Source organism: Manis pentadactyla, chromosome 3, assembly GCF_030020395.1.
Source record: "Manis pentadactyla isolate mManPen7 chromosome 3, mManPen7.hap1, whole genome shotgun sequence".
Classification (NCBI taxonomy): Eukaryota; Metazoa; Chordata; class Mammalia; order Pholidota; family Manidae; genus Manis; species Manis pentadactyla.
The window spans coordinates 218,610,505-218,638,392 of record NC_080021.1 but is presented as its reverse complement, the minus strand read 5'-3'; the positions used below and the strand labels follow the sequence as shown (position 1 = coordinate 218,638,392).

The 27,888-nt window shown below is 58.8% G+C and overlaps 1 protein-coding gene across 2 annotated transcripts; it reads left to right on the top strand.

Annotated features, from left to right (window-relative positions):
• FAM163B (family with sequence similarity 163 member B) lies at positions 1-27,107 on the top strand. 2 transcript variants are annotated; one of them, XM_036901413.2, is made up of 3 exons: positions 1-299; positions 24,423-24,538; positions 25,240-27,107. In XM_036901413.2, the coding sequence occupies exons 2-3, from the start codon at positions 24,446-24,448 to the stop codon at positions 25,639-25,641; spliced, it is 495 nt and encodes a 164-aa protein (XP_036757308.1). In that variant the 5' UTR covers positions 1-299; positions 24,423-24,445; the 3' UTR covers positions 25,642-27,107. The 2 variants fall into 2 exon arrangements, with proteins under 2 accessions (XP_036757308.1, XP_036757309.1); XM_036901414.2 differs by lacking the exon at positions 1-299 and adding an exon at positions 2,143-2,221.
• The last annotated feature ends 781 nt before the right edge of the window (positions 27,108-27,888 follow it).

Sequence of the window (27,888 nt, the reverse complement as noted above, 5' to 3'; positions counted from 1 at the left end):
CCGGGACTGGGCTGGCGTCGCGCGCGTGCAGCTCGCGGGGAGCCTGCCGGGGCGTCCGGAGCCGCTGCGCGGTCGCAGCTGGCGGGGGGCTCCCGCTCGGGCACGCAGCCGGCTCCCGCGGGCCTCCGGGGTCTCCCAGCCTCCGCCTCGCCCGCCGGGCCCCAGCAGGCGCCGCCGCCGTGGCCTGGGCAGGAGCGGCGGCCACTAGCTGCGCCCTGCCCGGGACGGATCCCGGGCAGCCCCGTCACGTGCGCCCAAGTCCTCGGCCGGCCGGGGCAGCGCCGTTCCCATGGTGCCAGGTAAGGGCCGAGCGGGCGCGCGGGTCACCGGGCGCAGGGCAGACGCCAGGGCGGGGAAGCCGCGGCTCAGCGCCCACCGGCGGGAGCGCCCGCTGCAGCCCACCCCGGCCGCTTTGCGCCGGGCCCCTTCTCCTGCCAGTGGCCCCGTCCCATCTCCGGCCACCCTCAAAGCGAGCCCTGCGGAGGAGGCTGTGGACGCAGACCCAGCAGAGCAGGGCGGGAGACGGTTGAGGCAGAGGCGGGCACCCATTGTGTCAAGGGACTCATGGTCTCTTGCGCCCGGGCATGAGGGAACCTGGGGAGGGAAAGTTTCCGAGAGGGGGCCTGGCCTCTGTCCTCTCTGCTGCCAGGAGCTGAGACCTTTCATTTACTGACACTTCCCTTCCGCCGGACACCGTGCTGGGCGCTGGACCTGCATAGTCACCCGTTCGATTCACCCAATACCATGAGAAAGGGGCATTGATCCTATTTGGCAGATGAGGAAACTGAGGCTCAGGAAGTTTGGTCACTTGTCCAAGGTCACACAGCCAGCCAGTGGTAGAGTTGGCCCCAAACACGTCCTCTAACACTGTTCCCAGCCTCACACCGACCTTTGTCCTCACACCGACCTCACAGACCTAAATGCACCAGACTGGCATTTAGGTTTTCCCAGCCAGGAATGAAAAGACTGCAAATATCAAAATCGAGGAGTGATTTCCCATCCACGCTCCAGTCTCTGCCATCACTCCACTCAGCGCCCTGCACACCCAAGGCCAGGAACCAAGTGGGCACAGGGCTACTGCCAGTGTGTTTCGTGGCAGCTCCCTGTGGCTATAAGACAACCTCTCAAGGGTCAAGTCCACTGATCCTTCTGGAGGACAGGGGGCATCTTGGAGGCCTGAGCCAGCATATCCCTGTTTCACGTTCCCCAGGAAGCTGGAGCCCAGAAGAGCCAGAGGGAACACCCCGCCAGCATTGCCCTCCACCCCGGTGACAGGCCAGGCTCTTGGGGGGCTTCCAGGTGCAATGAGAATTTCCAACCCCCAGAAAGTTCAGGCTTGCTGGGACAGAACACGTGTCTAGCTCCCCACCTTCCCCTCTGCTGATGGCACTGAGGATGGAGCCTGGGTGACCGGAGCTCTTCCTACCTGAGCAGGTGGGTGCAAGGACCTCCCAGGCTGGGGCAGGGGTGACTTTACTCCTCTGTGCCCTGACCACAAGCTTTCTGAAGACCTCTGTGCTGGGCAATTGTGACAGATCTGTCTGGCCCCTGAGGCTGGGGCGCAAGCCGCGTGGGGCTGTGTCCATCCTCTCATTTGGTGTTGGATTGCTGAGCACCTGCATGACAGGATGAAACAGACAAGGTGGTACTTGGGCCCTGGGTCCTGCTGACTTCTGGTCTCCCCGTCAGCCGAGTCTCTGGCAGGGCTGACTGGTCTGGATTTACTTGGAAAGTTTAGAAATGGCCTCTTTGAAGGGTTTGGGGGTCTGGGAAGGACCCTCAGGCTCACCCAGCCTCAGTGCCCCCAGCATGCATGGAGATGGGGTGGTCCGCTCTGCGGAGCTTCGCTGGCCTGTCTGGAGCAGGCTGTCACTCTCGGCTCAGGACACTGGCAGACTGTCATAGATTCTCCACCCTTGCCTCTCCAGGGGGGAGGGGAGGGCCCCTATTACAGAGCCCCCCAGCCTCCAAGTCTGGAACCCCAAGACATTGCTTATGCTGGCACAGGTGTCCCACATGAATCGGGGCACTTGCAGGAAAAAAAGGGACACCTTGGGGAACCAAGACTTACCTGCCCAGCTCTGTCCACTTTTGTGGGTGACCTTGGACAAGTCACTCTCCCTTTCCAGACCTCAGTCCCCCGTTTGTGACTTGATGGGTGGACCGTGTTGTGTCCCCTGAGGGCCACTGCAGTTCTTTCATCTCAGTCCAGACGGAGCAGGTAAGGCTGGGATGGGTAAGCGGTTGGGGGAGTGCCAAGGGGATCTGAAATCTTGGGGCTGACCTGAGCCCAAGCCCCCAGTCCCACCAACTGTACCCTCCACTCAAGTGACCACCCCTGTCCTGCACATTTTGGGGCCAGCTCTAAATTGCTGACTCCTGGTGCTGGTTCTGGGTGAGCCACATGGCTCTGCAGGCTGGAGGCTGCAGGGCAGGGACCCACCCCCGCTTAGGGGCCTCTGGTCTCCAGCCACCCGGGCCTGCTCTACAGAGGTGGCAGTGAGCTCCTGCAGAGTAATCACAGTGCTCCGGAGGGGCCAGCAAGCAGGCAGAGCTGCAGGAGAGATTTATTGCATCTCAGTAAATCACATCAGACTCTAAACTCTCTGGGCAGGAGTGAGGCCAAGTGTGAACAGGGCCTTCATCCTGCCCGCTGCACAGCCCCTGGCCCGCCAGTCTCCAAAGTGGCAAGTCTGCATCTACATGTCGGTTGAAAGGCAGCTTGTGTGGTGGACAGAGTGGATTCTAGGCTACCTTGGGCAAATCACCAAGTCTCCTTATGGGCAAAAATGGGGTTCCCGCACCCGGCAGGCAGCTGAGAAACCCAGCTGGCCTGTGGCGTTGGGCACTGTCGTCTGCTCCTGAGGCGGCCCCGCTGGGGCCAAGGCAGCTGGGGGCATCTCAGCCCGGCTTGCAGCTCTTCTGGACACTGGTTTTCCTTGTGGTCTGGGTCCCTTTGGATTTGCCCGAGGGAATTTGACAAGCCCGACAAGCCCGACAAGCCCGACAAGCCCGACACCTTCGGCTTTTGCCAGCTTCTCCCCTCCTTCCGCTGCTCAGCAGAGGCTCTGGGGAGGGCAGGCTTGCTTCTCTTTCCAAAGCTCTTTGTTCTCTTTGGAATTTGGTCCCCTCCCTAAAGGGCTCCCAGGCCCGCCTGCAGGGGTGCCTGCGGACTGGGGGCGGAGGGTGCTGCGGGGGGCGGGGACCCAAGGGGACCTGACCAGCTTGTCCTGGGGGAGGGTGGACTGCACCAAGAGCCTAGAACTCAGACCAGGCTTGCATTCCAAGCCCTGCATTGCTGCTTCCTGGTGGTGGGACCCCGGGCCTTGTGCTCTTGGGCTGTGTAATGGGGACTGTGGCCCCTTTTCCCCTGGGGACCTGGGAGGACTAAACAGACAATGTTGGTGAGAGCCCTGGGGCCTTAGAGAGGGGGGAGCAGTGGGGATCACATCAGGCAAGGCTTGTAAGCCCTGCTTCTCAGGTGGGCTTTCTCCCTAGGTCCACAGGGACCGCAGGCAGTATGACCGGGGGAGGGACACGACCAGATTGGCTTTTACAGAACACCCTGGGGCTGGTGTAAGTGGGGAGGGTAACTTGGAGAGGGTGAGGCTGGAGGCAGGGAGGCCCAGGAGGAGGCTGCTACATCCAGCCAGAAGGGACACAATGGAGGCCTGGGCTGGAAGAGTGAGATGTGTGTGTTGGGGTGATGGCAGACAGCCCAGGACTGAACCGACACTGCTCTGCATGGACCCCAGCAGGTCCCCCCACCCTGCTGGGGACAGCATGGCACTCAGGATAGACAGAGATTAAGCAGTGAAGAGGCAGCCCTGGGGGCCTGGAGGAGGACTTCCTGCTCTGGCAGCAGCATAGTGTCGGAATCGCTGGTCACACCTGGCCTGGAGTTCCTGCCTGTCCTCTGGACACACTGCCAGCCCCCCTCGGGAGTTTCCATGGGAGTGGGCTCTGACCTGGCCAAATCAGTCACCTGCAGCCCTGTGCTCAGCTTTCTCAGGTGGCAGAGGTGGGAGAAATCTGGGCCATTTGGGAGGCCCAGGTGGAGGCCGGTCAAGGGCTGGGGCTGGGCCCCAAAACAGGCCAGGCTCCTGGGGCTGCAGTGTCATCCACCATATTCACTGGCTACTAAGGACAGGTTGGCAGTGTGGCCGAGTGGATGAGAGCACAGCCTGTGGGGCTGACTACATCCATGCTTATGTCCCAGCTGTGTGTCCCTAGTGAAGTTACTTGGTCTCTCTGGGCCTCAGGTTCTTCATTCATAAAATGACAATAATAACCTCCACCACATAGGATGTGTTGCCTTATATCTCAGCCGGCTGACTGGACCGGGGAGTCCCTGCACTACTGGGCCCCAGCATAAACCTCTTTTCCAGGCCAGCTGCACCCCAGGGCAGCCCTGCCAGTGCCCACTTCCGGGCTTAGCTTCAGGTGGCCTTGAGGCCACACACCCCGCACTGGGGGACCGTCCCGGCTCCCTGACTGCCCCCTGCATCTCGGTTCTCCCCCGCCTGTCCGGCCCTGGGCCCCTCTCCTGTCACTGTCCTCATGTCCTGCCAGTTGACCTACCGTGTGAGTGTAGATTTGGAACAGCCTACTCCAGGTGTGGTCCCCAGACCTGCAGGGAATGCAGATTCCCAGGCACCCCCAGACCTGCTTTAACAAGCTCCCCAGGTAATTCTTGTGCTCAGTGAAGTTGGAGACACACTGTTCTAGAAAAAAATACCTTCTACTGAAACAGAAAAATGGCTCTACCTGCAGAAAGCTGTCATGGGTGCCCATCTCCCTCATGCTACTTATATTTCTAATTAATATATATTAAATGTTAATATACAGCAAGTGGATTTTTAAATAAAAGAAATGCATGCTTGCTGTAAAAGAAAAGCCGAGGGATCCACACGTTTGTTTATCACAAAGTGAAAGCCCACACTTGCCGGGCTGCAGCCAGCCACCGGAGCCCGGTGCTGTTGGGCACCTGCATGTCGGCCACACCGGCATCACTGAGGGTCCTTTCATCAGCAGAGCCTGATCATTTGTCCATGTCAGCACCCCATTCTCTCTGTACCTGGCTGACTGGGGTGTGGGGGAGGTCCTAGCATTGCTGGCTCCTGGCAAAAGCCCCTCTTGCAGGCCAGCTTCACCCATGATGAGTGTCACAAGCAGGCGTGTAGGTCATACCAGCTTTGTGTTGTGGAGTTTTGCAGATTTGTTCAATGGCGTGATCCCATGGGGAAGGCTCTCCTGGGGGTGCGATGGGAGACGTGCACTTGTGACTAGATGAGACAGCAAGGCAAGGGCCGTTCTTGGTGGGCTGTAACGTGGATCCAAGGTGGTGGGCATCCCGAATTTGGGGGAAGGTACCCCATGGGCCAGAGCAGTCAGGGAAGGCTTCCTGGAGGTGGACTTTGAGCTAAGCCCTGAAGGACACATATTGGGTGGAGTGGAGCAGGTGCTGGGCTGTGGGCACCATCTGCAGACTTTGGCTGATAATCAGTGACCCACTGAAGATGCCCCGACCTTCTCAGCTCTCTACTTGCTGTGCGGATGGGAGAGCCAGCTGGCCACTTCCTGGGGGTCTCATTGTCTTGGAGCCTCAAACAGTGTTGCAACTGAGGTTGGCTTCCCCTCGCGTCACCCACCTCCCATCCTCCAGTCTCTACCGGGCTGGAAAAGGCTTCCCCGGGCCCCGTTGCTGCAGACAAGTGGGGACCCCATGGCCCCAACCCCACCCCAGGGCACTGCCTCCACTACCAGCACCCGGAGGGTTTACGATTTCTGCCTGACGTGTCCCCCTAGCGTCAGCTCCGATTATTCTGCCAGGAGTGGTAGGAGGCCAGCAGGCCAGGCCGCAGCGGGAGCAGAGGAAGGCCTGCCCCGGGCTCGCCCAGGGGCGGCAGGCGGAGGCAGCCTGGGAGCAGCGTCACTGCCTCCTTTGCTTGCCCGTGGCCTCGCCTCCCAGTGTTGGCGATGTTGTGTTTACTCCCCATTCCCCAGATGTTTCCACTTGGCCTCGGCAAACGCTCTCTCACTTGATACATTTGGGAACTTGCCTGAGGTGAAATAAAGATGCTCATTTTTTTCCGGTTCAAAGGCCCAGTCCAGACACCCTTTCTCTGCAGGGGCATCTGCGCCCATCGGCCTCTGCCCCCTGAGTCCAGCAGACCTGACTGGCTTGGGAAGGACCCACATTTAGAGCCAGAAACCACATGCCTTTTCCTGTCAATCTGCCCTCAGAATATTGCCAACCCAGCAACGGCTTTAAGAGGGCTGCTTCGGGATGCGGTGATGGAATTCTGGTTCGAAGGGAGACAGTGACAGAAGTCTAACATTTCACCAGGAAAACAGCAGCTTCTTGTAATACGGTCAACTTGCAAGCTTCTGGTATTTACCTGTGTTTGGAGTGTGTTCGGTTCAAACACTCATTATGCAAGAGGCTCCTGGCTCAGTGTGAACCATTTACAAAATTAACAAGATAGTCAACTTTAATTTTACCTTCATGGAACTTCCCACACGAGAGTTCCCTCTAATTACTAAACAGATTTCCACTTCAGAAAAGAAGTTTTGTTTTACGATGTGGTTCTGGAATAATCACTTTTGTGGTTGACTTTATTGCCACTGGGCTGCATCTTGTTTTTTGCCTTTTCTCATTTTCCACCCTTCTGGGGTCATCCAGGTCATTGAACATGAGACCTGAGGGAGGCGTTGGGGGAGGTGGGCAGGAGACCAGCACGGCCACGGAATCAGCAGCAGCAGTTGGACCTCACAGCTCAGCCCGACCGCCATCGCCAGCTCCTCCCCGCTGGTGAGCTCAGGGGAGTTACTGAACCTCTCTGTGCTGGTCCATGCAAACAGATGGCTCTGTCCCTCTTGCAGGGTGGTGGTGAGGATTCATTGTCACGCATGTAAGAGCCCAGACACCAGGTAGGAGTGTGGCAAAGAGAACCGGTGCTAGCAGCCTGTGGGGTTTCTGGGCACCGTGGGCACAGAGCCTGCTAAACTCAACGTGAGGAGGAACGCTGGTCCCCTGAAGTCATGTGCAGCTGGGGGTGGATACCCGGCTTAGAACCCACCCAGCTGAGGATGGAACCAGTCCCCTGGTACAGCCCAGGGGGCCCCCCACCCCCATCCCCACCCCCGCCCCAGTGACATCTCCCTGCACCACGCTCATGCTTGTGGGCTGAGTCCCCAGTCTGGAATGCCTCCTCCCCAGGGGCCTCCCTCCTGCCACCCTCTCTGCCTGGAAGACCTCTCCCGGCCACTGTGGGTCCCTGAGTCCACGGCGTTCGTTGGGGAAGCCTCCCTGACCCATGCCACTCCCCGGGATGTCAGCCCTATGACGTGCTCTCAGTCCCGATTAGCACCTGGCTCTGGGGCTCCTCCCCACGGTCCACCTGCAGCATAGGATGGGGGCCCCCTGAGGAGGGCACCTGTTGATTTTGTCCATTGTTGAGCCCAGCACCTGGCACACGGGAAGGAACATTTGGTAGATGTTTGTCAGATGGCTGGAAGTTTTTGTGCTGTTCTGAGGCCAAATGTCATCTGCCAGGGGGTTCAGTGGCCTCTGCACAGCCTCTCTCTGGACTGAGACACCCCACATTTTAAGCCACAAATGGCACCTATCTTCCCATCAAGGTCTCCCCTCCCAACACCCAGAAACTCCTCAGGGAGGAAGGGCTCGAGCGCTCTGGGAAAGGGCAGCAGGCCAGCCTCGTGGCGCGCGGCCAGTCATCAGGCAGTGGGGGTCAGCAGGGGCTGTTGCAGGCAGTGCCCGCCTTCCGGCTGCAGGGGCCTCGTCACGGGAGGTAGTGCTGGGCTGTGGGTCTCACTCGGTCAGGCCCCACTCCTGGCCAGGCCTCGGGGTTTAATGCTGCTGTTCTTCGCTGACAGCACCCACCAGTGTTTAAAAAATCGTTTAATTTACAAGACGGGCCCTTTCAACAACGCACCTACACTCACTCAAAAATGTTCTCTTTTCAAAAGAAAATTGATTAAAACAAGTTGTATCAGGCGGGGTCCTTGCTGAAGCCTGGGCCGCCACTGATTACTCAGGGCAGCCAAGCTGCCCTGACAAGTTTATGACAGATTCGCCACATCAGCTGCAGCGGCAGGGCCCACAGCTGAGCCCTGCAGAGAGTGCAGAGGTGTGGGAGGAGGGCCCAGGGCCGCTCGGGGAGGGGGGCAGAGCCCCGGGAACTATGAGTGAAGATGAAGAGGTGCAGGTGAGAATGGGGGTGCTGCTGGGTGGCAGGCTGACCCCGGCCCTTTGAGGCCTCTGCCCCCAGGAGGGCATACACGCAGGCAGGTGGGGGCCTCCTCAGGGATCCTTGTGGCCTGCACTTGGGAGAGAACTTGGGGTGACCCAGGAAGGAGCAACAAGCCTGGAGCTGGGCCAGGAGCCAGAGGTGGGACTACCTCCCTCCCCTCCCTCGGGAGACTTGGAGCTCGAGACCCACCAACTCGGGTTGACCATCTTGGACGGTGATTCTAAGAGGAGAAAAAGCTCCTCACAGCTTGTTTTCATTCACCAGCAGGTGATTAGACCGGATAACATCCAAATCCAGGAGAAGATGTGGGGGACTCAGATTCTAAGCATCTTCTGTTCACAAGGTCTGGTTCTCTAAGTCTCTAAGACAGGTGGCTCTGCCGTTCTGGGGGTCCGTGATTCCCCCACTTAGACGGGCCTGTCCTGCACGAGCTCATGAGGACTGTAGCAGTCGCCCACACCTGACCCCGCCCCCAGTACCGACCCCACCCCAAACCCCAGGGCAGAGGCTGGGCAGGCTTACATGAGCTGCACAGGTCTCAGACAAAGGCAGGGCTGGGCTTCCCTGACAGGGGCCTGGGTGGTACTGAGCTAAGGGGCGGTGCCCAAACGGGCTGGTAACAGCTGCTGGACCCTCCGGCCAAGCTGCTCGACTCACCTTCGCCCCTGCTTATCTGCTCTTCATTCACCATCAGCAGCGCACACACATGCACGCATCTCAGGGCATCTTGGGGCCGCTCACTGTACTCCGGGTAGCTGGGGGTGGTGACACAGGAGTCCTGGCAGTTGGACAAGGTAGGCAGTGGCCCGGGTTTTCATCTCACCTGCCTCTGCTTCCTGGGGACCCAGCCCCTGGTCTCAGTACACCCTGTGAATGAGGATAAGGGCCCCAGTGCTCCCCACAATCAGGGCTGCTCTCTGGGGAGATGCTGTGCCCGAAAACTCCGCTTCGACTGAAGGCCGAAGAGACAGTGTGGTTCTAATTAGCTAGTGACATCAGTCCTGGGGAAGAGTGGGGACCGGCCGCCGACATTTCTCCCTGCCCCCTCCCTCCAGTCCAGCAGCCAGGTGCCTGTCCCGGGGCTGAAATTGTCCGAGGGCCCTAATCTGTTGGGTTGCTGAGGGCTGCCTCCTCACCTCGGCGCACGCAGCTGACAGCTGTAGCCATGGAAACTGCCTGTGACCTTATGAACAGCTAAAAAACATACATGTCGTGGTTTGTTGTTTTTTAAAACCTTACGATGATTTCTGTTTTGCTTTCACACTCTTATGGGGATCAGTGTGGCGAATTCAAGGCCCAGGGTGTCATGTAGAATGTGCTTCCCACCTGCAACCCTGTGGTCACTCCAAGCAGCTGGGGTCCCCCGTGGGGAGAGCCACTGAATGGCTGCCATGTCAACCACCTGGACCTGCCCCAAGACAAGCCGGAGTCCACCCAGTCCTCCGTGGGGGCCACGAGATTCCTCAGCCCACTGCTCAGGTTGGGCCACTGGGGACCCAAACCCAGTGAGCAAATAAGAACCCTCCAGCAACAGGTCCAAACAGGCCAGGAGCCGGGCTGGGGACCCTGCCCTCCAGGACTCTATAGTCAGGAAAAGGAGGCGATGCCAGAGCTACTCTTTATTTCACCTTAATTTCAGAAATGTTCTTTGCTGGATAGAAAAGTCTAGGTTGATGTTTTCCTTTCCGTGCTTTGAAGATGCATGTTGCATTCCTGTTTCCGACACACAGGCTGCCATCATGCTTATCTTTGTTTCTCCCCATGGCGTGGCCTTATCTGCTTGTCGGATCTTCTCTTTGCTGCTGGTTTTAAATGATTCTGTTATAACGTTCCTTGGTGTTTTCTGCGCGTTCCTTGTGTTTGCAGTTCATTGCGTGTTTTGAATCTGGGGGTCTAGTTTTCGTCCAGTTTGGAAATTTCTCAGCCAGTATGTCTCCTCTTCATGTTTCTGCATCCCCCTTCCCTTGGGGGTCCCCGTTCCACGCGCATCAGGCCCCTCTAAGTTTCCCATAGCCCACTGCAGCCCTCTGCTCCTTCATGCTCTGTCTCTGCTCTCGCTGTCCATTTTGGACAGTTTCTATTGGGGCTTTAAGCCCACTCTTTCTTCAGTAGTATCTAATTCGATGCCATTCATTCCATCCAGTGTATTTTTTATCTTAGACATTGTAGCCTTTTTAACCTATAGAAATTTGATTTGGTTCTTTTTAACATCGTCTGTGTTTCTGTTCAATGTGCCCAATTTTTCCTCTAGTGTTTTGAACACGTGGGCAACGTTATAATAACTATTTGATGTCTCCTAATTCTATCATCTGCGCCAGTTCTGGGTAAGTTTCAATTGACTGATTTTTCTCTTCACTGTGGATTGTATTTTTCTGCTTCTTTGAATGCCAGGTAATTTTTCACTGGAGGCCAGACATTGAGAATTTTGCCTCGCTGAGGGCTAGAACCCTACACACCCTTGTGAGCCCTGTTTTGGGATGTTGCTTTTGGGAAACCGTCTGCTCCTTTCAGTTCTAGCTTTGTGTGCTTCGCTAGGCAGGAGCCGGCAGCATTTAGCCGAAGCCCTTCCAAGTACTCTGCCCCGTGCTCCGTGAGCTCTGAAGCTCTCCTCGGCCGCAGGTGGGAGCAGGGACCATTCCTGGGCCTGCATGAGCTCCCAGTGTTGTTCCTTAGAATCCCCTCAAATGATTCTTTCTCTAATCCCAGGTAGAGCCAGTGCATCCAAAATGTGAGGACAGCTGGCCTAGGGAGCATTTCAGGGAGGGACACCAGGCTGCAGCAGGAGAGGAGGCGCGCGGGCAAGATGGACCTGCTGGGCAGCTGGGTCTCTGCTGGCCTGCCCCATGCCGTTTTCTTCTGCTTTATCGCTCCAGCTTCTAGAGCCCACCTGCTCTGCCTGCCACTGGGCCTTTGCAGGTGCTGGTTCCCCTTGGGATGCTCTTTGCCATTGTCACCTAATTGTCCTTCACGTCTCAGTATCCACGTCACTTTTTCAGGGCCACCTGTCCTAGCTGGCATTCCCCGTGAATACCCTGCATGTTCCCTCCTTCTGCCCATCTGTGTCCCCTCACAAGACTGAAAATGATGCAAAGAGAGGGACCCAGAGCAGGAACCGAGATGCAGCAGGAGTTCAGTGAATATCTCCTCTTGAGTTGTTGATAAATTATAAATGGCAAGTGCATAGTGTGGACAGGGAGTGAAACTAGATCCCCAAAGAGGGAGCTGTGTGCAGGGATGGGCGTCAGGGAAGGCTTGCTCAAGGAGCATGCCAACGGATAGCAAGGGATTTCAATAAGCAGAGCTGGAAGGGAGTTAAAGGTCCATGGAAGAGTACCAACGAAGGCCCAGAGGCCAGCCAATGCAAAGTTTGTGATTGAGAGGCCTGGGGAACAAACCTCTCAGCCAGACCCATTTAAGGAGCATTGCAGGGATAGCAAATGGAAGGCTAGAAAAGCTCAGAGGGCCCAGAACACCAGATGGTTGGGGCCCAGACCAGGAGAGCCATGCTCAGAGCTGTGTTCCAGAGGGGGCTGCTTGGACAGACTGCTGGGGTGCCCTGCAAAGAACCCTGAGTCCACGTGCTGACATGAAAAGGAAAATAGACTGTAGCACAGTCTGCTGGAGTGACCTCATTTTGTTACAAAATAATCAAAATAACACCTGTTAGTATACTTACAGAAATGCCCCCACCCAAGAGCCCTGTTTGGCCTCCCAGTCCTCTCTGTAGAGGCTCTTGCTGAGCACCCTGGGCTGGGTGGGCAGAGCTGAGGTGGGCCGTGTCCCAGAGCTCACAGCCCGGGAGAAGGTGGGTCAGGTACTTCCAAGTGCAAGTGCACAGGAGAGGAGGTCAGTGGGGCCTCCGTCGCGCCCACCAGCTTCTCTAGCCTGCAGGCAGCGTTTAAGGCCCTGGGCCAGGGTCCTGCTCCCAGAGGGCCAGGGGGAGGCAGCACAGTGCTGGGCACACTGCTGGTACTCATGGAAAGGAGGAGGGGGCTGGAGACAGGCATTAACATCCCACTTAAAGATGAGGGGACCGCGGCCCGTGGTCACCCTGACGCTAAGGAGGACAGCCTGGGCTCACATCTATGTCTTTCTGACTCCCAGGGGGCCTGGGCCAGGAGGAGGAGATGGCACCCACAGGCGTGAACCTGGGCCTGCAGGAGGAGGCATCGGAGCCAGGCCCCCAGGTGGCAGGAACCCATCAGGGCTGTGCTGAGGGCTCGTGGGAGGACGTGCATAATAAACCAGGGAGGCCCAGATGGGTTCACTGAGGGGGGCCTGGGCTGGGGGTGGTAAAAGGCGCCGTGGAAGCCGGTTCTGGGCTCCAGGGCTCCCCGGGAAGCCAACCAGCAGGCTTTGCCTGAAACTAGCTGTGAGGGGGGACACGGAGCCGAGTCGGGGTCTGGCCTGGGCTGTAGAGCCAGGGCAGTGCTGAGATGGGGACCTTGGCCCCCGCCAGCTCTGCTGGGACATGCTGCCTCCCTGCTGTTTTCTCGTCCGCAAAACGGGGACAGCCACACAGGGACCGGGGAGCCCTCGGAGGGTGGAGCCTGCGTCAGGGCCCAGCACCGCCTGGGCTGGATGAGGCCCCACAGGGCGCCTCTGCTCCGCCCGCAGCACTGCCTGGAGCACCCTGTGTCCGCGGGTGTCTGTGTTCCCAGCTCAGCAGGAGCCACCGGAAAAAGTCCTGGTTCCCCGGGCTCACCCCTGAGAGGCTCGCTTACTCGGCCTGGGGTGGGGCTAGACCTGGGGGATTTACCTGCTGCCCGGGTGTAGCCTGCTGCTCACCTGGGCTTTGCAAAAGCACAGGTTGCTGGCCCATTCCCAGAATTTCTGACTCAGTGGGTCCGGGTGGGACCTGAACCCTGCCTTTCACCAAGTTCCCAGGTGATGCTGAAGCTCATGAGTGAAGAAGTCCAAGGTCTGGAAGTGATTGTCTGCAAGGCTGCAAGGTGAGGATGGTGGCTGCAGTGGGCAGTGGCAGCCCCTTGGGGCCAGAGAGGGAGGTATTGGTGCTGCCATTCAGCCGGGCTCTTGGTGGTGGGATGCACTGCCGCCTGCCCGTCACCGAAGCCGCGCTCTCCTCCAGAGCCTGCGCCGGCCACACCCACCCTCTGCCCTGTGCTGCTTCTCACGCATCACCACTCTGTCCCCCAGAGTGTGGGACAGTGGCCCAGTCTCCCCAGCCCCCTCCCAGGTCCCAGCACAGTAACCGGCTCCCAGGCATTGGCCGGGTGCTTGTCTGATCACTGAGACGCCAGAGGTGGCTGGCATTTTTAACTCCCCCTGGCCCCCCAGCCCCACCCCTTCATTCCTCTGACTGGCCATGTGCCTGTGGGCAAGTGGCATCATCTCTACAAGCTCAGCTTTCCTCATCTGTAAAACGGGGTTAGGAAGTCCGATTGCAAGGATGGTGAGGAGGCTTAAGGCGGGGGATGCCCCCAGTCTCCCCACAGCTCTAGGAACACAGGTGTGCTCACCATCCCGCTCTGACAGATGGGTAAACCGAGGCTCCCTGGGGACAGTGGGGCTTGCCCGGTGTCACATGATCACCACGTGATTTGGTCAGAGTCTTCCTGCCCCCACCGCTAGCCCTCCTGCAGGAGTCATTTCACGGCTGGTCTTCCTCCCATAAATCCCTCTGGGCTCCCTCCCCCCAGGCGCTCAGCTCCCAGGGGCTCTGCTTTGGCCCGTGACTCAGTCCACAGGCAGGTACGGGGCTCCCACCATTTGCCAGGGCCTGTGTGTCAGCGTGAGGCCGGCGGTGTGGCCCTCAAGGAGCTGACAGCCCACCCGGGAGCCTTGTGAGAAGGCAGGTGGGGCAGCTGCAGCCTGGGCGCAGCGGAGGGGCCTGAGCACGGCTGAGGCCAGGGGGAGCTAGCCACCCAAGAGGATGTGGGCATGGCTCCGGGGCATCCCCCTCCCCGGATGTGGGCCCTGAGACCCACATGTGCAGCCACAGCACGGTCCCCATCCCGGAGCCGAGGTGGGGTGCCAGGGCTGGACCCAAGGAGTGTGGGCTTTATTCAAGGGCAACTGGGAGCCAGTACTGGTCCAGACTTGCTCTGTGGCCCATCATTTGGGACAGTGGTTGTCTGAGCTTGGCCCCTGGCCCGGCAGCATCCACGCTCCCTGGGAGCATTCTGAGCCCACCTGGGCCTCTGAGCAGTAACTTTTGGGGGGAGCCCAGCAGTCCAGAGCCCCCAGGAGATGCTAATGCAGCCCTGGTGACAGTCTCTGATTTGACGGGGACCCCTGAGGGGCTGGCACTGGTTGGGGAGCCGGCCTGCCCAGGCTCTGGAGGGAGGCGGGCTGGAACAGGGCAGGGGGCAGGCTGCTGTGTGTCTTTGCAGCGGTCTCAGCCACGGTTACTGCCTCCACCCCATGCAGGCGCACACGCCTGAGGCCCAGCAGGGAGGCCGTCCCACCAGGGACCGGGCTCACCCTGAGAGCCTCCTCTCTGGCTCCAGGCAGCTCTGCTGCTGAGGGGCCCGGAGCCCAGCCCTGCCTGACGTGTCCCTGCTGAGTGTCCTGCTGAGTGACCCTGGGCCTAGCTGCTCTGCCCAGCCAGGCTCAGAGGCCGCCAGGGTTTTAGTGAACATCATTAGGGTTCCTAGAGCTAGAGGCACCGAGCCCAGTGACAGGCCGAGGCCTGGAATCCGATCCTGGCTGTGTGCCCTCCTACAGGCCACCCTCTCTGTGCCTCAGTTTCCTTTTCTTTGCCTGAAGATGCTCGTAGCACCTGGGCTGAGGGAGGTACAGAGGGTAGAGCGCATGGCTCAGTGCAGGACATAGTATGTGTTTAATAAATGCAAGTTCCCATCGTTCCAGCAAATCGTGGCCCCGTGCCCCCTCCGGCACACCTTCCAAGCCCTGAACTGGGACCAGGAGCTGCTCAGTTCTTGGAAGAGGAAGATGAAAAGAAAAAAATTAAGTCAAGCAGCAGAAAGCATTTTGCAACCCAACTCTGCCCATTGTTATTTCGAAGAAAGATAAATTCAGTACCGTCTGCAGCTGGGCTGGGGCTCACCCCGGGTGTCAAGGGCTGCCCTCCCTCCCTCACTTCCTGACACACTGCCTGTGCATAGGTACACCACACAGAAGGTTCTTGAATGGTGCATCTCATCTGCCTTTCTGCTGCCTGGGACCCCCATACTGGCCTGGGGGTGTTGGGGGGCAGGTGCCAGAGGTGGGGACCCCAGGGGCAAGACCCATCCCTTCCCTTCCCGCTCAGGGCTGCTCCATGCCAGCTTGCCCAGTGGACCCAACCCGATTCAAGCCCACTGTGTTTTGGAGCCCCTCCTGCCACCAGCTCAGCAGGGACCACAGAGACAGGCGAGGAGGCTTTCGCCCTCCTGGGGCTTGCGTTCTGCAGGAGAGGGAGGGGAGTCTCCCCACTATAGGCAAGCTGGGGGGATGGGAGGTGGGAGGGACCAAGTTCACCCCCGCCCCTCACCCTAACCACAGGACCCTGGGGGCAGCGCTCTGGCGCTGTCTCCTTGGCTGCAAAACGGGTGATGGTAGGCCTGCTCAGGATTCTCCGTGGGATTAAAGATGGGGGCTCAGAGGCCGTGCTCAGGCAGGGTGGAGTTCAAAGATGGCAACAGCACTGAGGAGCCACCCCGGGTGTCAAGGGGAGGCATGACCTGTCCAGACTTAGGCGTCAGAACCCTGGTGGGGCAGCAGGGACAGGAGGCATGGCAGGAGGGCCAGGTCAGGTCTCGGCCACCCCTGTGCTGAACAGTGGGCTCCTTTCTGTGTCACAGTCACCAGAGACTGGGCAGAGAGATGGGTGGGAACCATGAGCGTCATCACCGACGAGCAAGCTTATTTCAGACAGCAAGGAGGTCACCCAGGAGAGGCCCGGGGCTGCTGGAACGCCAGGGCCAGACACTGCTGAGCTCAACCTCCCAGGCTGGGTGTCCTGCCCTCCTTACACCCACCCCCCCAAAACCACTCTGGAGTCCAGGGAGGCAGTTCAGGGTCACTGGCAGGCATCCAGGGTGACCCTGAAAAAGGCTCCTTCTCTCGGGGACCCTGCCGTCCACCGCACAGAGAGGGGTAGCATCTCAGCCTTCTGCAGCACTGAGCCTAGCCCCTACAGAGCCGGGAGGGTGCAGCCTCATTTGGCCAGTGCCGCAGTGCACCCCGAGTGTCCTCACTGTGAATAAGACGGTGCAGGGGTGGGGACCCCAGGCGTGAGGGCGGCCCCGACAACTTGGCCTTTAATTTTGGATCAGGTTCCCGGGGCCATAAACGTGCGGTAGCTTGCCTCACGAAAGGGCCCCGCAGGCCGGGCCTCCCATTGGCATGAACGGAGCTCTGCCAGGCACTGCTTGCTGCCCCGGAGTACCCGGGGCCCCAGGGAGCTCGAGCCCAGCCCCTTGATAGGAGCCGGGAAGGCTTCCTCCTGCCACCACCTGCCTCCTCGAAGGCTCCTGAGGTTGGTGACAGTGACTGCCAGGGGACCGTGCCATGGGACAGGAAGGCCACCCAAGTGGGAGTGCCCACTTTCCCCAGGCAGTGGGCAAGTTAAGCGCAGGTAACGCAAACCCGCTTCAGTTTTCTGCCTATGGCCCAGGGCCCCGCACCACCCAGGCCCTTGATCCTGCCCCAAGTTCTCTCCTCCCAGTCCATGGACCCCTTCCTCGGCCTCCCACATCCACAGTGTGCCAGGCAGGGGCACAAAAACAGGGTGTCGATCCAGTGAAGTGTTCTGCCTGCTCAGTGGATTCATTCTCCAGCCTCAGTTTACCCCTAGAATATGTGGGTGAGGTAATCTCACAGACACATGTCAGAGCCCTTGCTTCCCACAAGGCCTGGGGAATGTGGGTGTGACTTTGGGGGTAGCTACCATCCCCCTAGGGGGAAAGCCGGGCAGTGAGGCGAGGCCGACATCCCACAGGGTGGCCGCTGCGGCTCTTGTTAACCCTGACCTCCTCGATCTGAGGCCCGGAGAAAAAGGGCCAGCCTCCCTCGGTGCCCCACTCTCCCACCCTGCCTGGGTCCGCCTTAGAAATTCAGGTTCATGCTTCAAGAGCTGCAGGACCGCTGCGTCATTCATCACAGATGAGCTGAGCCCCTGCTGTGCATCCTGCCCTGTTCCCAGAGTCCAGCCCAGCCAGGAAGGACAGCTGAGCCCCTGCTCTCGCAGCACGGACCCCTCGGGGCGCTTCAGCAGGGGTCTGGGAGAACTTCTAGAATGCCGGGAAAGGCCAGCAAAACAGCACAGCCTTCGTGCTCTTCCTGGTGGTCCCTCGAGGAGTCCAGGCCACAGAGTGGGCCAGCCCGGAGGGTCCACAGCGTTTCTTGAATGCCGGCTCCCCAGCACCCCCCACCTCCTGGCAGCACCAAGCCCCCTGCTAAGGGCCTTCCCTGGCCTCTGAGGCTGAGGTGGGCAAAGGGACGGCTCACCGGGCCCCGTGCACCTGGTCGGCCTGCCTTTTGGAGTTGCCGAGCACTCCGGGGGCTGAGCTGATCTGGGCTGAGGATAGAGCGGGGTGGGGGGCAGGGTGGGAAGGAAGGGGGAGACTCTCCAGGTGCCGCTGGGACCTGCCTGTCCAGGCCCCCAGGCCCCCTCGGCCGCCTCTCCACCCGGCCAGGCTCTGGATAATATCTAAGACCAGCCGCAGCGCTGCTCAGCACTTCCCCATCTATTTATTACCAAACGCAGGAATCTGGGAGCCCGCGGAGCGTGAAATTAGGAACAAATGTGCAGGAGGTCTAGACAGGAACTCCGCAGCCGCTCGCTCGCGGTGCGCGGGGCCCTTGGGCGTCCAGGTACAGAAGCACTTTGTAAGCAGACAAGTGTGTTTGTGGAAGAAAAGGCGTGCTGGCTCTCTGTCAGCCCTTGACGAGACACCGGGGTGGGAGAGGCCTGCAGGGAGGCAGCAGACCCAGGTCCTAAGCCTGGCTCGGCCCTGGGACCCCCAGGGCCAGCCCTCCGCCCCTCCAGCCTTGGTTTCCCTGTTTGGGAATGAGCAGCACCCTCGTCACATGGTCGCAAGGTCTGCTTGGTCAGTAAGCAGATCCCAGGGCTCCACTAGACCCCCTGAGGGCTGGCATCTGCGTGTTTACCAGGCGTCCCCACGTTCTGGAGCCTGGTGTGCTAGGAAGTCACTGGACTAGATGAGCAGGGGCCTGGCCAGTGTGGAGGATGCAGGGCTTGACTTTTCCTTGGCTCCTAAGGGAGCACTGGGCATCTCAGGAGGACCCAGTGGGCACAGGCCTCCATTAAGCATTGTTGTGTGCCCTGCACCACGAGAGGCACTGGGGCCGGGGGCTTGGGGCGCACAAGAAATAGACTGCAGAGACTCGATCCTCGCAGTCTGCAAGGCAAGGAGAGGTGGCGTGGAACAGGAGGCACAGAGGAAACGAGACGTCTCAAACTAAGTGTGGGACATGTGGTCCAGATGGCAGCCACGTGGGGGCCTCTGCCAGGGGACGTCGTTGTGGGGAGGGGGCTCTGTTGGGGGGAGGCAGGTGGAGGGCCGGCGTCTGGCTCTGCTGCCAGATGTTTCCTGCTCCCCGGCCCCTGGCACCACCCCATTTGGTGTTCGTGCCGCAGGAGACAACTGCAGCTCATAAAGCGGCTGGCTCCCCCGCCGGCCTGCCCTCCAGGAGACGTGGGGCTGTGAATGGGGAACTGCGGGCCCCTTCCGCAGACTCTAGGGGTGGGGGTGGCGTGCACAGAAGGGCCCCATCTCACAGCCTGTCTCTGTAAAAACCAGGGGTGGGGACAGGGAAGCAAAGCCGTTTATAAAGCTTTAAAACCGTTTATGGTCCCAGGGGGCAGATTAACAATTCAGCACAATCCTCGCCAAATTGTCTTGGCTGGCAGTGCGGGAGGCTTCGGGGAGAGCTGGAGGAGGCAGGCTGTGCGGCCTCCACCAGGCTGTTGCTGGGCCTGCCGTACGGCTCCGCTTCCCAGCCTTTGCCTGCACTGTCCCTCCACCCAGGGCCCAGCCCTTCCTCTTCCAGGCCAGCCAGTCCATGCTTCCAGGACAGCTCAGAAGCCTCCTTCTCCAGGAAGCCCCATGTAGTCCACCCGAGCCCCAAAGCCCTTGGTTGTGTCTTGGGTATGCAGCTGTTCCCAGGACCCAGGGGACAGTGGGGTCGGCCCAGTTTCCTCTGAGCTCCCAGGCAAGCATGCTTCCAAGTGTGTGTGACCCCCCTTGGCACTTTTTTACATTTGTGGTCCTCGAAGTTTGTCATGCATTTCCGTAATCCGGGCCCCTGGCTGGCAGGGCTGGTTTGGTACAAACCTAGATCCTTCATACCAGAGCTGGCAGGGAGTGGTTGTCTAAACCCTGCCAAGCCCGTATTACAGATAAGGAAACTGAGGCCCACAGAGACACCTCTGACCCAGGGTTATGAATGAGTTTATGGCAGGACCTTCCCCAGCAGTCCCCCATCTTGGGCAGGACGGCGGCCCCTCAGGCTCATCACTTCCATGTCCAGCTGGGCAGAGTGCCCTGGGCACAGGTCTGAAAGGCGACAGTTCAGTGAAGACAGCAAGCTGTGGGAATTGGGCATCTGGCTGAGAACTCACTGTGTAAAGTCATGGATGAGTCACCCTCCACCCCCACTCCGCCCTCTGCACTGGCCTCAGCCTCCCTGTCCAAGCACTGGCATCTCAAGGTTAGAGAAATCTGGGAAGTCTTCCTGGAGGAGGAGGCATGTTCTGGCCCTGATGGCAGGGTGGGCCCTGGAGGGGCAGAGGGGAGGGTATCCTACAGGTAGGGCACAGCAAGGCAAAGAGGTGGCAGGAGGGTGGGGCCGAGGAAGGCCATGTTGCTCTTATAAGCTGTTTGAAGTTGACGTGGACAGATGTCAGGCTGGGGCGTGAGTGGAGCTGCCAGTGGCATGCATGTCTGCTGGCTGGGGCTGGCGCCTCTTGCGGGTGTTGCTGCCCCTCGGCATGTGTGTATCTGCAGAGCAAGGCTGAGACGCTCCAGCTGGACGGGGCCGGGTGTTGGAGCTGTGGCTGCTGACAGCCCAGGGCGCCTGGCCTGCACCGGCACCCTTCCCGTCACGCCAGCAGGCTGCCTGCTGCTGAAGGGGCCCCAAGAGCCGCGGGAACAAGGCGCCGTGTGTGTCTCAGGCCTGAGGGAGAGCTCTGGCCAGCACGGCCAATCCCCAGCACCCTCGGGACCTGACAGGTTTAGATCAAAGAGGGTCACAAATATTAACAAGAGCGATCAGCACAGCATGACTGCTGTCTGGCAGGACCCTTGATGTTCTCTCCATTTTACAGAGGGGGGACTGAGGCAGAGAGGTGCAGGCAATTGAAGCCCAGCTTACGACTAACTGAGGCAGAAGCAGGCTGGCTCTAGGGGTCCAGCTGGGATGCAGGGGACTGGCAGGTGCTAAACTTCCTGGTGGAGTTTAACACCCGCACAACCTCCCTTGTCTTCTCTGAGCCTAATGAGCTCCCTCTCTGAAGAAGTGGGACTGCATTTCTCTTTTTGGGCTGCAAAGAGCAGGCAGCAGAGCAGACCCCAGGCAGCACCCCGCCGGGGTGCTGTGGGAGGACAAAGCAGGTACAGGAAGTCACTCTGCAGATCCGTGGTGGGAACTGGACCCCGTGCGGCAGGGGCCACAGCCTGGTTTTCCCTGGGTGCCCTGTCCCTCCCTCCCACAGGCTCCTCTGGCTCTGCGTGCACATAACCGGACATGCCTCCCAGGCTGCTTTCTGAGCACCCCGTCTCTAAACTTTTCAGTCAAGTGGCCAGCAGCGCCTGGCCAGTGTCCAGGTCCCAATTCCGTTTCCTGGGAGAAAGAAGAGCATCAGCTCAGCCTGCGGTACACATGCACCCTGACCTCAGCAAGCTGTCACCAGAGGGGGTGGCAGCAGGGGTACGAATGTGGCTTTGGTGGCAGGTCAGCCAGCACCTTTGGCAGAGCTGGTGGGACAGCTGGCCTCCACCGCCCCAGGGGCTAAGGTGGGTTGGAGCTGCCTGGCAGGGCGCCCAAGAATGTGGGGGTCCCCGGGCTCCTGCTCTATGTGGCCTGCGTTGTGTCTTCCCGACGCAGGCCCTGCCGGTCAGCTGTCTGGGTCTGCCTGTCTGCGCCTCTGTCTGAACTTGGAGCTGTCTGTGAGTTTGTGTCTTACTGCCTCGGTGCTCTGCGTCTGCCCAGATCTGCCTTTCTGCCCTCTGTCTGGGGCCGGGCTGCTGTCCCAGCCTTGCCTCTGATACACAGCATTGCCTGGGCAAGACTGCCCATGTCAGTACACATCCATGTCCCCCTCCCAGGCTGCCTGACCCTCCTCAGTCTGGCTGGAGCATCTCCCGGGAATCCACTGTGCCTGCAACTCCGCCACATACCTTCCCAGCACCCCTGCCCCAGTGCAGGGGCGTAGCCCCTCACTCCCGACTCACAGACTGCCCGGATCCTGAGTCTCTGAACGCAAATCTTGTCTGTCAGTTATTCACAAACATTCCTGGAAGAGGAAAATTTGGCCTAAATTCCAGCAAGTCTTTGGCAGTGTCTATCAAAACTTCAGAAATGTGCGTACCACAAAGCTCGTCGCTGCACATTCCTGCAACTGTAAAAACTGGGGAGTAACACAGATGCCCACCCACAGGGCCCACTGAGTAAGCTGGGCTCCCCGACACCATGGAGCACCATGCAGCTGTGAAAAGGAGTGAGGCGCCTGCTGTCCCTGGCTCTGATCCCTGCAGATGTTGGGTGCATCCAGGGAATATGTGGTACACTCAGGAATAGGCTGCAAGGGGGAAACAGGGCAGGTGCACGGAGGATGCCAGGTCTGTTTAAAAGGGGGAAGGAAATATATATCTGCTAGATTTTTAGAAAGATGTGAGGGAAAGAAAAACCTAAAACCCAAGTAAAATTGTTCCCTCCAGGGTGGAGTGGATGGGGGTGGGAGTGGAAGCAAGCCCCTCTGGATGCACCTTGTTTTATGCTTTTGACTTTGGAAATGAATATTTTCTACAATTGAAAAGCAGAAAAAGTTAAATCAAAAACTTTTTAAAGGTAAGAACTAATTGGCATAAGTGAACCTAAGTATCAAGTTGGTGTAGAAATCATACTAAAAATTATTCCATGTGACTTTGAAAGAGTCACTTGAAGGGATGAGAACTGAAGGAATATGAACAAAAAGAACAACAAATATCAAATTCCACTCAGTAGACCTGTTAGTAAAAACACTGGTAATGTTACTTAAATTATTATGTATAATGGGAAAAAAGCAAATAAGGAATAAAATATATGTTATTAAAAACAAGATTTTCACTGTGAATGTCATCTAGACATTCAGATTTTAACAAGGAAAACCCTGTAATCTCTCATTTTAAGTGGAAATAGCAGTATAAGCTCAGATCTTATTTTTCTCTTCCTAAAAAATTTTCCAAAAAAAATATTCCCCAGCTCTGGACACTGGGAAAAGTCTAGAACCAATGGGCACCCAGTGGCAGTTAGCACCCAAGTGCCCAGACTATGTTCTCTACACAAACTACCCACTAAGAGACCCAGGGTGTCCCAGGTCTGGGGCAAGATCCAGGATATCTGGTACCTTAAAGCAAAATGCCATCAGGGATCAGTGGGGGTCCCATCAAAACGACAGGAAAGCTGACTTGATGGGGGCTCTGATCCCACATTCCCAGCAGGATCATTTGAACATCAGAAGGAATGATGAACACACCAAATGTATAAAAGTCAGTGAGGTCACAGTGCCACTACAAAACAGTCACCATGCCACTCGAGGAAGCCAGACAGCTCTAGCACATGGAAAATTCTGTAAGATAAATGGCCCAGTCTCTTCTATAAACAACATGGGGTGTGGGGAGAGAACAGGACCCTCCCTGAGTCAGAAGAGCCAAACACAATGGGATCCTGATTTGAACAAACCAACTGTAAAAAAACACTTTGGAGATGAGTGGGGAAAGCTAAACATAGAGTGGGCATTTTTTTAAAAGTTCTCATCTGTCAGATGCACTGAAGTATTTATGAGTAAACGGATATGCTCTGGGATCTCTAATGCATACACTCAATTGCCCCCCTCACGCTAACCCCCTGCAAGATAAAATGAGGCATGGGAAACTGCATCGGGTGGCGGGCCCACAGCCACCAGTTTGTGCGAGATGGTTCCTAGCCATCCGGGAACTTTGCAAGCCAGTTCTTAGACCTCGGTGACTTGAACCAGGCCATAATGAGAATATTTACGCCAGGGAATCAGCAAATGCCACAAGTCGGGGTTCTTATATTCTGAGAACTGGTTTATCAGCACCAGCTGGACAGATGGAAAAGCTAACAAGATCGCAGCTGGTGATGGTGTGGTTCAGAGTTGCTACTTCTGTTTGACATATTCTGTAAGAAGGAGTTTACAAAGGGCATGTCCTTAGGCCTAGAAATCCCACTTCTGAGAATTTATCCTGGAAACGTAATTGAAGTAGGCCCTGTAGCTCAAGTGGCTCCAATTACTTAGCCACAGAAACACTGAAACATCCGCTTAAAATATTTTTTAATGTAAACAACTTAAATATCAAAAAAGAGTTGGGTTTCACTTTTGAAAGATGAAGTTCTGGAGATGGTTGCACAATAGTGTGTGACTGTGCTTAACACTACCTAGCTGTGCACTTAAAAATGGCTAAGACAGCAACATGTATGCTATGTGTATTTTACCTCAATGAAAATTTTTAAAGAAAAGGGATCGGTGATGTTATACAATGGAATATGGCTGAAAGTTATGTTGCAGAATAAAATTGAATGGTCTGGAAAAATGAAGATGATTTTGGTAGGTGAAAAAGCAGGTTGCAAAACCATACGTTCAGCTTGATGGCATTTCAGGAGGTTTTAAAACGCAGGAGCTTAGAGCCCAGCTGGACGTGCTGAGCCAAGTGCCGAAATACACGCTGGTGGAATCGTCACAGAACCCCCATGGGCGAGGCGGGGGGTGTTACCGGCATCACCCTCCACAGACGCGGAAGCGGGTCGGAAGAGGGCGAGGCAGGATGGGCCTGGGTCTCCTCCTGCCGCACCCCGGGGCCCGGCGCTGCCTCCTGTGTGCACGTGCTGGGTGCTTTATTTTCCCTCGTGACTTGCTGTCTCCACTTTCTAAACTAGAACAGTCTACTTGGCAATGAGGAGGCGCTGAGGTGGTAAGGCCGGTGGCATGTGTTGCAGGCCGTTGATGGAGAAGGGGGCGGATGACAGCCGGGACCGTGGTCATCACCGGGGGCATCTTGGCGACTGTGATTCTGCTCTGTATCATTGCTGTTCTGTGCTACTGCCGGCTCCAGGTACACCCAGGGATGGGGCGGGGGGCAGGGCGGGAGCCTCCACGAGGGCTGGGGCCCAGCAAGCGGGGAAGAGTCGGGTCTCCGTGACGGTGCAAAGCCGGCAGCCCCGGCCCAGGCTCCACCTGTGGGGCTGTCTGATGAATGCTCCATGGCTTGCCCACCCGGGGCTTGCAGGTACCCTGCAAGGTACAGCCACTGAGGCTCAGAGAGGGTAGGGCACTTAGCAAATGGCACACAGCTGCCAATCCAGAGAGTAGGGGTGAACACTTGGGCCATGCTGCTCCATCACCTGATACTGTCCCGCCCCCACCCACACTCCAGGGCCATCTGAGGTCGCATGTCTTCCTGAGTGGGAGGACGCCGTATGTATATGCGGAGCAAGGCTGCACAGTCCAGATCGGGGCCAGACTGCTTGGGCTTGTAGCCCAGCTCTGCCACTTCCAGGTTGCCAGACTTCTCTGTGCCTCAGTTTCCCCACCTGTAAAATGGAGGTGACCATAGCACCTGCCTCGGGACACCGCAGGCACCAAATGAGCAAGTCCCTCCTTGCAGAACGTGTAGCAGGGTGCCTGGAGGAGCGGGCGCCGTGAGGGGTGGCCAGAACGGGCTGCCTGAGCCGCACTGCGCCCCGAGCGCAGCCGACCCCTCCCTGCGCCCATGGCGGGGGTGGGAGCCGGCGGTCACCAGCCCTCTGCCCGCAGTACTACTGCTGCAAGAAGGACGAGTCGGAGGAGGCCGAGGAGGAGCCCGACTTCGCCGTGCGCTCCCACCTGCCGCCGCTGCTCTCCAGCCGCAGCCTGGCGCTGACCGACGGGCCGGCCCTCTACCCCGCCGCCTCCACCTCCTTCAGCCAGAAGTCCCCGCAGGCCCGCACCCTCTGCCGCAGCTGCTCCCACTACGAGCCCCCGACCTTCTTCCTGCAGGAGCCCGAGGACGGGGGCGTGCGCAACGGCGGGGAGCGCGTCGCCTACAAGAGTGTCAGCCAGGAGGACGTGGGGCTGCCGCCCGGGGGCTTCGAGGGCCTGCAGGCGCTCAACCCCAGCCGCCTGTCCGCCATGCGGGAGGCCTTCTCCCGGAGCCGCAGCGTCAGCACCGACGTCTGAGCCGCCCGCTCCGGCTCTGACAAGTCCCGGGACCGTGCCGGGGTCTCAGGGACACAGCAGCCTGGCCCCAGGCCCGCACCGGGGCTAAGCCCGGCCTTCCTCGAGTCGATCCCGGTCATCTCGAGGCTCCGTCGGGGAGCTCCGGGCCTCGCTGCAAGGATAAGGCCCAGGGAACCAAGCGTGGCCACCGGGGGTGGGAGGACACGGCCTGGGGCTAGAAGGCCTGCACGGCGCAGGCACAGGTGAACCGGGCGTCCCGACGGCAGACGGCCTCTCGAGGCCGGGCTCTGGTTAGGGAAGGGGTAGTGGAAAGCAGCCTCCACCTCAGCCCCAGCCAGTCGGGCAGCTCGGGAGCAGGGCTGACGACATCACTCCCAGCCCACCAGCCTGTTCAAGGAAGGGGTGGTGGCCGCGATGCTGGGGACGCTGCAGCACAAGCCTTCCCTGATGGTGGTGTTCTGTCCCTTCCCTCCCCCCTCGCACACACACCTCTGGCTTCAAGGCCCATTCGGCTGAGACACTGGTTGGGCTGGCCCCCCTGCAGGTCTCCACAGAGGGGGGAGTTCCACGGGTGGCCAGGCCCTTGGGATGTGCAGCCCTGACTGGCTTTTTCGTAAAAGGGGGAAGCGCAGAGGAAGGGAGCAGCCATGTGCTAACCACCTGCTTCAGGAGTGTCCACGCTAAATGCACAGCCCACTCTTCAGGCCTGACAAGTTAGGGCCTCCTGCCCCTGGGCCCCAGCCTCCGGGAGCCCTCCTAGCTCTGGTCCCTAGAGAAGGCAGACCTAAGCTCTCCCACCTGCCCCGCATTTCTCAGGAGGACCCGGAAGCAAGGCCCCCGGCCACCCCTCCCCTGCTCCAGCTCCACGTGACAACCCCAGCTGAGCCCACTCTCCCCCGGGCGCCCAGTGGGAGGGTTTCCCTGGGAACCCAATCTCCAACCCCTTCTCTCCAGTTGGGGAATTGATGCCCAATGGCCACTGCAGAGAAATGCCCCAAACCGAGAGGCACCAGCCATGGGAATTCAGCTCCCACACCCAATCAGAGGCATGATTTCCTGCCTGCAGGCCCCAGTGCCCCCGTCCTCCCTGGGCCCCCTCTGCCCTGGGCCAGCTGCGGAGCGCCCCCAGGTAGGGTAGCCCCTGTCTGCCCAGGACATCGGACCAAGCTCCCCTAGCTAAGCCAGCTTCCTTGCAAACAAACCACTGCGGGGCCCTGAGCCACCCAGCCTGAGCACCCGCTTCTGGCTGAAAGCACCAATGAGTTGAGCAGCGTGGACGTGAGCAGAGTCAGTGAAGACTGACTATTTTTATCATCTCAGCTCTTTTCTCCTCCCTTTCTCCCCCTGTCTGTTTGGACCTGCTAATGGAATTCACGCCGCCGGCTTCCCAAAGCCCCCGCCTCCCCTTCCTTCGTGAAACCCTGAGTCTGTTTCTGATGCATCATCTTGCAGGGTGGGCTGGGGAGGGGGGCGGGGGTCAAGGGCTGGGAGGTGGCACTTCCTGTGGCTATTCTGTCCCGGTTCCCTATTTCCCCTTCTGATCCCTACCCTCTGTATAGATTGATACCAGTTTGAAATGAAATATGCACTCATCCACGTGTGTTCACTCTGCAGCACTGTGGGGTCTGGCGGGGGGCTCCAGTGCCACCCTGCTGCTGGCTTCGGTGGGCCCAGAGTTCCCGGCCAGCCCAGACCCCTCTCCGGAACCTCGGGAGGGGCCGCGTCCAGCGCAGGGTCAGGCACGGAGGGCTGGCCACAGCCAGCCACGTGTGTTTCCGGGCTCCCAGGCCTGAACTTGGAGCTCCGGGAGCCCTGACAGTGCTCTGGGCCCAGGGAGTGTTGGGAGGAAGGGGACTGGGGCCCGGGAACAGAGTACAGGGCTGGGGTGCAGCAGGAAGGCCCGGGGCCTGGGTGAGGATGACCGTGGCTCACCTCTACTGGCGCCGAGAGTGTGGCCTCAAGTAAGCCCACCCCACGGGCCTCAGTGGACCTGCAGTGTCCCCTCAATGCCATCCTAATACCATGTGGCAGACCCTCTCTGTCCTGTTTCTGGGCTCTGCATCCCAGGGAAGCGGCCTGGCAGCTACTCGCCTCCCTGCTACCTGCCCCCGAAGAAGATCATCCCACAGGCTCGCTGTCCTGTGGCAGGGGGACACCCATGTCCCCTCCCTCCACTGCAGCCAGACCAGCTTGCTTCTGCACCCTCCACAGCCCCACTGTCTCCAGGCGGTGTGCACGCTTTTTCCT